Source organism: Salmo trutta, chromosome 4, assembly GCF_901001165.1.
Source record: "Salmo trutta chromosome 4, fSalTru1.1, whole genome shotgun sequence".
Lineage (NCBI taxonomy): Eukaryota > Metazoa > Chordata > Actinopteri > Salmoniformes > Salmonidae > Salmo > Salmo trutta.
This window is the reverse complement of record NC_042960.1, coordinates 15,430,456-15,440,455: the sequence shown is the minus strand read 5'-3', so window position 1 is coordinate 15,440,455 and position 10,000 is coordinate 15,430,456. Positions and strand designations below refer to the sequence as shown.

At 49.9% G+C, this 10,000-nt stretch overlaps 1 protein-coding gene across 1 annotated transcript in view; it reads left to right on the top strand.

Moving 5' to 3' along the window:
• LOC115191897 (sorbin and SH3 domain-containing protein 2) overlaps positions 1-10,000 on the top strand; it is a 78,409-nt gene that overhangs the window by 59,711 nt on the left and 8,698 nt on the right. Inside the window, exons 18-22 of the mRNA XM_029749900.1 lie at positions 3,637-3,719; positions 4,566-4,663; positions 5,520-5,634; positions 6,144-6,272; positions 6,403-6,603. Of these exons, the coding sequence (XP_029605760.1) occupies positions 3,637-3,719; positions 4,566-4,663; positions 5,520-5,634; positions 6,144-6,272; positions 6,403-6,603 (626 nt within the window). The remainder of the gene's footprint in view (positions 1-3,636; positions 3,720-4,565; positions 4,664-5,519; positions 5,635-6,143; positions 6,273-6,402; positions 6,604-10,000) is intronic.

Here is a 10,000-nt window from a genome sequence, read left to right as displayed (position 1 = left end):
CTCAGTCTCTCTCTGTCCACCATTGTCCTCTGTGTTTGACACAATGGAACTGATGTTCAAGTGCTCCATTTTAGCTTCACTCTCGTTCTCACCCTCTCTACCATTGCATGATGAAGGCTACAGTACGTTCAAGTGTTCTGTTATAGATTTCTTTATCTCTGTATTCCTCTCTCTCTGCGTGGTTAATATCCTCCTCTTTTCCTCTCTACCACGCTGCTCTGGTTTATGGGATCGTCTGAAAGGTGGGGACATGTGCGAAATGACCTACTCCCCCCGTTTGAGCTCTTCCCCGGGCCCGTACCTCCGCTCCCCTCTCTCCCCCATGCCCTCCAACCTCGCCCACCGTCGCTACGACGACGATGCCAACCCGGGAGCAGCCTCCTCGCCCTCCTCGCCCCTCAAGCGCGCCATCTGCTTCAAGAACGGCTGGCAGACGCGGCGGCAGGACGCCGAGACATGGAGCAGCGCAGAAGACGCGCCGCCCTCGCCCGCAAAGCTGAAGTCACGTAGCTGCGACAACCTGCTCAACGACGGGCACCCAGGGGGCACCGGCAGACACAAGGCTACCCGTTCGGAGAGCGCCGGGTCACTGGTATTCGATAACCCATTGGTACAAACCGCATCGTCCTCTACTTGCTCCTTGCCTCGCCCGCACCGGCGACGTGCCCACGACGCGCCAGGCTTCCTGAAGCTCTACCGCAAGATGCACCACATCGACCGCGCCCAGCTGCTGCCCTCTGACGTCATCCGCTCGGTCCGCGCCCGCATCCTGGAGCTGGAGCGTCAGCCGCACCTCTTCCCCCGAAAACTCTCCCCCTGGGGGTCGTCGTGGGGCCTGGAGGTCCCTCGCGATACGGTGCCAATGCGCATCTCCACGTACGAGCAACTCATCCAGAAGTCCAAGTCCATGCCTGACTTGGGAGATGGCGAGGTCCCGTCTGGCGCAACCACGCCCGGCGGGTCATCGTCCCGCGCCAGTAGTAGCGGGGGAGGAGGCGGCGGGGGCAGGGAGACACCCGGGTACCCCATACGCCGTTTCTCCATTGAGTCTCTGTTAGAAGAGGACATTAACAACGGGAATGGGAACGGGACGTCCCATCACACTTTTGACCACCATCACGCTCACCAGGGGGCGAGGAACCCGCCCGAGGGTCAGCCCCGCCTCGCCCTGGACCCCCACCACCGCGATTTTCCCGACCCCCTCGTTTATCGACGCGCCGCTGTCCCGGGGGCCGAGTACTCTGAGTCGGAGCAGGACGCAGCTGCCTCGGACCTCAGTGACTTTGTCCAAGTCGAAGGATCCTCCTTCTGTAGCGAGAGCGACTTCGACCACTGCTCGCTCACCTCGTCAGTCGAGAGCTTCTACGGCCCCTCCTCCCACCACCACCTTCGCCGCCACCACAACCCCAGTCATCAGTCTCTCGGTCAGGGTCAAGGCTACCAGCACCGTCACCTCATCAGCTCGTGTAAAGGACGCTGCCCGGCCTCCAACACCCGCTTCACCACCATGCTGCGCCACGAGCGGGAGCGGGCCCGCCAGGAGCTCCGGCAGAAACCCCCCCAGACACAGCAAACCAGACACGGGGGAAGGGGAGGGGACCACCATACCCTACCCCCCTCGTCCCAAGCAGCCCAAACCCAGCAGGGGATGTCCAAATTGGCCTTCCTCATCAGTCCCGTGCCTTTCCGAAGGAAAAAGGGTGATTCTCCACCCACTTCGAGAAGGAGTAGTGGAGGTCGAAGTACCAGGCCCAAGTCTAAAGAAGCCGTTTATGAAGCTTTGGATGCGGCCTTGCGGGATATCTACGAACACATCCAAGCGGAGCGAGGCCGGAGTGGCGCTAGGCTAGCAGACGATAGCATCCTCCGGAGGCTACTGGCTGAGATCCTCCCGGATGTGCCCGAGAGGAGCTCCTCGTTGCGGGGACAGAGGGGGAGCCGCAAGGGGGGTCCCTCCTCGAGCTCCTCGTACCCCGACGGGAGTCCAACAGGGTACGGCTCGTCGCCGCGGCTACAGTCGCCGCTAAGTACCTCTTACAGTCTCTGTACAGACACCTCCAATAACAACGACTATGGAGAGGAGCCAGGCAACGGCAACGCAGGTGGAGCATGCACACACACACACACACATATATATATATATATATATATATATATATATATATATATATATATATTCACACACACACCAGCCCTCAGTCCATCATCTCCCTCCTCGACTCTCCCCAGTACTGCCTGCCTGTGACCACCTCCCCTCCTACCAGTCACTGTGCTCCAGCAACGGGCCAATGAACAGAGCTGAGGTTAAAGAAGCCCTGTTCCTATTGGCTCATCCTCAAGACACCCAGGGACCGCATGCTTCCTCTTCATTCCCTTATATGGTTAAAGGATTGTGTTGTTGACAGAGATGTATCGGTCCATCCATGACTAAGTTTGGTTGTGTTATTGTTGATATTTCTCTTTTTGCTGCTTGTTTCCCAGTTGTTTGGTGTATTGTTTCACTCCCCTTTGGTATGTGCCTTGTTATGTTGAACCACTTGCATTTATGATTTTGTTAGGGATGGTTTATCAATTGGATTAATATATTTTTGGAATGTACAGCGAGCTCAGTGACACCATTGTTGTTTTGGCTCTGTACTCCAGCGAGTGTACACTTTGGATTTGAAATGATAGAATGACTGAGTTTAATCCTTCAGAGTCTAAAAAGTCACCCGTTCGTCAATCTAAGTAACATAATAAAAGAATCCCCGTCGAAATGCGACGGCTTATGCGAGAGATATTGCACGGGCTGCGTCTCAATCCACCGCATCCGCCTACGGTGGCCTTCTGCAGTGGAAGGTGGCCGAGCTACAGCGGTGTTTGTCAGACCATGAGACATCCCGATATGGACGGTTTATCAATTGGATTAGTTTTTTTTTTAATACGGTGAGCTCCAAATATATTGGGACAAAACAACAACAATTGTCACTCTCAATACTTTTGGAGCTCACTGTATGCACTTGCTGGTATGAATGACTTCTCCTTCTGTTCTCTTCTGTTCAAATGTTCTGTTCTCGTTTTGTGACGTGCATGCTTTTCCTTTTGATCATACTGTGCTACACTATCCAAACCATGTGTTTTCCCTGAAATGGAAATAAAATGCATTTTAATTAATTTATTATTATTTTATTTTGTCACTTCCTGCCCGACACTCATTTCCTAGATGACATCACTACCCTGAATGACATCATCACCCATTGCGTAAACCAACGTGGTTTACTCAGGGAGGCGCAACGCTACAGAACGCTAAGACACAGAATATATTGACTAGAACAGACATTCCTCTTTTGATCATGGGGAATAGACAATTGTGTCAGCTCTATAATGTTGCATTTCCACCTGCAGCGTTCTGCACATTTCACCCTTCTGAATCCTCCCATGGGAAATGTAATGGATAGAGCCAACATGATATTCTGCATAAAAGACTATCATGTCAGTTTCTGCACAATGCATTTCTATCTGAGCAGGCTGTAACGGTTTCGCCCTTCTGAACATGCCTCCTGGCGTCGCTGTGCACGTGTCGTCCCATCGCCATGGCAACACTGTTTTGTTGGCCCTTATGATAACCCTTGACCCCTGTGCTGTTCTCCCTCACAGAGCAGGATGCTTCCAGGGGGTACAACACAACCACCAGCGACAGGGGAGGGGGGCAGACCAGACGAGCCACCCCGGACAGAGAGGTAGCCAAACCAGAACTTTGATTTTCCAGACTAACTTTGATGCTGAATGAGACTTGGAAGTATAGCATCGCGAGACTAGCTTAACCAGTACATCCCAGTGTTTCCCATAGTTTATTTATTTTGCAGGCGGGGCGCATTAAATCTGCAACATTTTCAATTGAAATCAATTGAAGCCACATTCTTTTAGGTGAGGTCCAAAGAGCTAGACACCCCGTCTATTCAATGCAAGGGGAAACACTGGTACTCCTATTTAGAAGATGTATTTTATATTTAGCAGGCTATTACACTACTGGCCCAAAGGGGGCAGAAGTACTGATTGTTTTCTTCTACCTCGTACTTGATTGATTCAATAAGAATAATTTCACTGTCCTGATAAGCTTTACATTTCAACATAATTGTATCATATCTAGTAACACATGGCTGCTCTCTTTCTCTTTACCTCTCGCTCTCTCTCCCTCCCTCTCTCTTTCCCTCTACGTCTTTCTCTCTTTACCTCTCGCTTTCTCTTTCTCCCTCTTGCTCTCTCTTTATATCCCTCTTTTTATATCTCTCTCTTTATCTCTCTCCCTCTCTATATATCTCTCTCTATCTCTCGGTCTCTCTTTATCTCTCTCACTCTCTTTATATATCTCTCTATCTCTCTCGCTCTCTATCTCTTTATATATCTCTTTCTCTCTCTCTCTTTCTCTCCATCTCTCTCTTTCTCTCTCTTTATCTCTCTCTTTATCTCTCTCAATATCTCTCTTTATCTCTCTCTTTCTCTCTTGCTCTCTCTTTATATCTCCCTCTTTATCTCTCTCTCGCTCTCTCTTTATCTCTCTCTCACTCTCACTCTCATCTTCATAGGTCTCCCATAAGCAGATGACCCAACTCATTCTCTTCTCTCTCCTCCATCAGAAACAGCCTGCCAGAGCTATATATGACTTTAAGGCACAGACTGCTAAGTGAGTAGAGTGACTGAATGCAATGGAATGCGTGTGTGGAGGGGAGGTACAGGGACCTCGGTATGTGCTGCACTGGTTTGGAAGCATGTAGGCTGGGCATGCACGATGCTTGAAACAGACAGTCCGCTTTTCTTTGAGGTGGCCAAAGTTAACCTCAGTTATGGGCAATAACCTCATATTCATTATCTCCAGCCCATTCCAGTGTCTACAAGTGAAAACTGTGGTTTGATATGTTTTATCAAAAAGATAAATCGGTTTTCTAGGACTCTTCCCCCTTATGTTTTTTTACTAGGGAACGTAGAAAATGGCTTTGTTCCCATACTATAGACACTGGTATGGTGCAGTGGGTAATGCATTTTAGGTTAAAAAGCAGTGACTTGCTTACCTTCACATCCGCCTGCTTGATCATTTCCCTACCTTGAAAGGCATGCATGGACGATTGTTGCCGCCATTGCTCTTCATACTAAAATGGTGCTTGGCTAGTCTCTCTCTAGACATCGAGGTTGCCTCCCACAATGTTTCAATATTCCGGCTTAACACGCCTAGAGTCTGGCCTCGAGACTAGTGCCTGGCTGGTTAACAATGTCACATTGATGATTCCAGTGACTTAATGTTTGAACCATTAGAACACAGTGCTGGGTTTTGGGTTTGATTCCTGCATGGGCCACATATAGTCAATACATGTCATTGGTAGCCGGTTTTCCGAACACGGATCAAGCCCAGTCCTGGACTGAAAAGCAATTTCAATAGAGATTCTCCATTGAGCCGTTTTAGTTCAGGACTGCTTCGTCTGGGAAACCGGCCCATAGAGACGGGTGTTTGGGGTTTAAGAAGCATCTTGTGACCGTTGTTTCAGAGAGCTGACGTTCAAGAAGGGCGACGCGGTCAACATCATCAGACAGATCGACAGCAACTGGTACGAGGGGGAGCACCGCGGACGACTGGGCATCTTCCCCATCTCCTACATAGAGGTAGAGCACATTGAGTGTGTACGAGGAGAAAGGAAAGGGGGATACCTAGTCAGTTGCACAACTGAATGCTTTCAACCCGAAATGTCTTCTGCATTTAACCCAACCCCCTCTGAATCAGCGCCGGAGAGTTGTTGTTGTTGTTGGGGGTTAACGGCCTTGCTCGAGGCAGATTTTTCCACCTTGCCGTCTCGGGGGATTTGAACCAGTGAAATATCGGTTACTGGCCCAACACTCTTAATAGCTAGGCTACTTGCCGCTCACCTGTGTGTGTGTGTGTGTGTTGTGTGTGTGTGTGTGTGTGTGTGTGTGTGTTTCAGATGATAATGATTATGTTGTGTGTCAGTGTGAATGTGTGTGTGTGTGTGTGTGTTTCAGATGATAATGATTATGTTGTGTCAGTGTGAATGTCTAGGTGTGTGTGTGTTTGTTGTCACCACCCAGTTTTGTGTGCAGTTTAATTGATTGCTTCTCGGGCCTATGCTTTCCCCGCGCTCTCTCCACACACACAGAAGATGCCGTTGCCAGAGAAGCACCAGCCGATTAGGCCTCCTCCACCAGCACACGTCAGAGAGATCGGGGAGGGGGTGGCCCGTTACAACTTCAACGCTGACACTAACGTGGAGCTGTCCCTCCGCAAGGTAAGGTGTGTGTGTGTGTGCACAAATTTGTGCATGTGTGTTGGTGTGATTGTGCATGATTCAATGCGCATGTCTGTTCACTGACGTGTCTTCATTTCCGTGTGTGTCTGTCTGTGTATATAATCTGCAGGGTGAGCGGGTAGTCTTGCTGAGGCAGGTGGACCAGAACTGGTACGAGGGGAACATCCCAGACACCACTAAGCAGGGCATCTTCCCTGTGGCCTACATAGACATCGTCAAACGCTCGCCCTCCAAGAGCCCCGCCTCCTCCCACCACCCAGACCCACACGGCCACCCCAGCAAGAGGACACAGGGCTCCACGCCCACCAAGGTAGGGACAGAAGAAGAATATTTTATTAGTCCATACAAGACTTAGTCCAAACTGGTGTAAGCCAATAGTGACAGTCTGTTGTTTTGTTATGTCGGCGAGCAGCAAGTTTCCCCGCTGTGTATAATGATGTCATATCACTGAAACTACCTTTAAGTCTTAGGGTGCGTTGCACCAACATGGATTATCTGGGTTAAATCAAGGTTTTATCTATTAAGCTTGTTGCACCAAATTTTAAACCTAGTTTTAAATGAATCTGAGGTAAATGAAATCGTTCCTCTAATCTAAATGTAGTTTTCACTTTAAACCTAGATTAAAATGGCCCAGGAGTCTAACTTCTTTTTGACAGTGGTGTTGTCTGTCTTTTTATCCTCCGCTACGTTACTAAATTCCTCCATCAGCTCCGACAAGAGGGTTTTTTTTCATAAAAGGAGAAATTTGAACTTCTTTGACGTGCCATGATCAGGTGACTAGCGTCAATTAATAAATGGCTAAATGACGTTAAGTAATGACAATAATACATGATATTGTATGCTAGCTAGCTTGGTTCATAAACTAGCTAGCTGCAGTAGCTAACAAATGAGCTTTCTGTCTAGTACTGGCAAATAATAGATTTTATTTCAAATCAGCCAACCCTTGAGAACCTTTCACGATGGAGTTACAGTAGTTCTAACGTTACATTATTATTTTAACAAAGAACAGCAACTTTGTGGCCTCATTTGTCAAGTAGGCTAGCTACTTCGTTTCAACTCACAAAATACCTTGTATATTGGTGTAACACGTCACTAATCATAGTTTAAAACCTTTAATGATAGATTTACTGATCCAGATTTAAAATGAAGTGTTGCAACACATCTCTGATTAATTATAAACCTAGATTAGCTCTAATCCTAGATTAATTTAAACCATGTTGGTGCAACCCACCCTTAATCAACCCCCCCCCCCCCAAAAAAATATATAAAGCCCTTTTTACATCAGCAGTTGTCACAATGCTTTAAAGATACTCAGCCTAAAACTCCAAAGAGCAAGCAAGTCTTGTCACTTGCACAGTTTCCTCTTTCTGGATGTTGTGTAAAGCTTTTCCTAAGCTCTGTAAATGTGTTAGGGATCCTACTACCTCCCCTTTAAGAAACCTACATATGTACCATGCTGTCTCAAGTGGCTGTCGACATGCTATGGCTTAAAGAGGAAGTCCTGTTCACGCAGTGTGATAGCATTTCAATGCTAGTAGAGATTTTGAGTGTGGATGACGGTCCCTCCTTGTCCATAGACTGTTTTCACGGTAAGGAAACAAATACCTAAATATGTCAAATCTCTGTACTATCCCTTTAACGGAGAGGCTTCACACAATTGGACCCAGACGCATGTAGAACATTTGAGCCTGGTGATGTGTGTGTTCGTGCGAGAGAATGAAATGAGATGGAGAGAGGGTACTGTTGGGTTTGGATGGCAGGGGAGAATGAGTGTGGATGAGTTTGTGTGCATCTCCTCTTCCCCTCAGTCCCTCACACCTCTCCACTCCTGGTGTGTAAGTCTCTGCTTTTTTACCCCCCCACCCCTCCTCTCTCTTTCTCTCATCCTCCGGAGCCATTGGAAAGCACTCCCATCCCCCCTTCCCTCCATCACCAGCATCCTCCTCGCTCCACACCCCCCTCCCCCCACACCCCTCCTCCTCCCGTGAAGTCCCTCCATCTGCAGGCCGTCACCAGCGAGTGGCTCTCCCTCACCCTCGGCCCCCCCTCCTCCGATACCCCCATGTCACCCACGCCGCCCCCCTTCCCCCCGAGCCTCCTCCCTTTCCTGGAAGATCAAGAACGGAGGGCCACCCCTCCCGCACCACCCAAACGAGGGCTCACCCCTCCGCCACGAAACGCATCCAGTTGTTTCGCAGCCTCCCGTCCGGCTGTCAAGCAGTGGCTGTTTGATTTAGACCGCCCCCCCTCAGCCCCTCCTTTCTCTCCGCCCCCTCCTCCTGACTCCTCCTCTCCCTCCGCCTCCCCCATGCCCGACTCCTCCTTCCTGGGATACCTCGAAGAGAGGGGCCTAAGAGACAGTGAACAGAACGAACCACTGTCCCTAGCAGGCAGAGGGGGGTTCTTCTGCACTGAACCCGAGCTGGCGGACACGCCCGCAGATTTGTTGCTGTGGTACAGGCCAAGTGTTCAGCCAGTATCCTTTGAACTAGAAACGAAACCCCCCTCTCTTCAGCAGCAAGTGGAAGATCCCTATGATCAGTTGTTGTCTATGATCCTGGATCAGCCCATGTGTGACGAAGATGGGGGGGAGGTTCTCAAGCCAGCCGTGGCACTGACCAATGAATCACAGAGCAGGGTTAGGCTAGAGGCGGAGTTTCATAGGCCTGTGACTACGCAGGCCCTGTCCATCACGCAGGACAGCCAATCAAAAAGGGTGAATAGGTGGACAGCAGGGTCTCAGAGGCCGATGACATTGTACATTGAGGAAGAGGAGGAAGCTATAGGATGGGAAGAAGAGGAGAAGGAAGAAGAAAGGAACATTGATGTAGACTGTGGTACTATAACTGTCCACAGAGAGGGGCTGAAAACAGAGGTAGCGCATGATGTGTGGACCAGGTTTCAGACTCAGTTGAAGCATACACACATGCTTGCTAACACCCAACCCGAGCCAATTCCAAGCAGTTTTACACAGTTTGATGATAAATTAAGATGTACTTATTATAATGAAACATACAGGATTAACCAGGGCTTTGGTACATTTGGATATATGGAGGCTTTTCAGTCATGAATCGAAATGGAATTGACCCTAACCCCCGTAGTTTCACATCTCGCCTTTTCTGGCTCGTTTTACTTGATTATGCAGAATAATGCTTCGATACCGGAACCTACATTTTGGAATGATGATTCTGCTCGAGGTTTGACGCTGGGCATGATTGGTGTCACATTTTCCTCCCCATTCCCAGGCTGATGTCTATCCGTCCCGCTGTCACAGCACTTTGTGCAACCCGGCACAGTTGGAGCCCATCACCCTCCTCCCTCCCCCCGTCTCTCCTCCCTCCTCACCATCCCCCGCTTTTTACTCTGCCTCACAACCAGCTGAAGCCCTGGCTATGCCTTCTTCCTCGCCACTGTCCCATCTTCCTACCCCTCCCCCAATTCCCCTCTCCTCCTCGCAACAGATTGTGCCACCCTGCTCTCCTCCCCCCGCTTCCCTCATCTCTACCTCCTACCTCTCCTCTCCTTCACCCTCCTCTCTCCTTCTCACCTCTCCGCCTCTCACGACCTCACCCCTCCCAACCTCCCACCCATCCTCTACTCCTCCTCCCCCCACCCCTCCCCCTTCCTCCCTTTTGGCCTCACATCAACCCCTGGTCTCCCCTCCTCCTCGCCAACCCTCTCCTCCAACCTCCCCCATCCCTGACGCA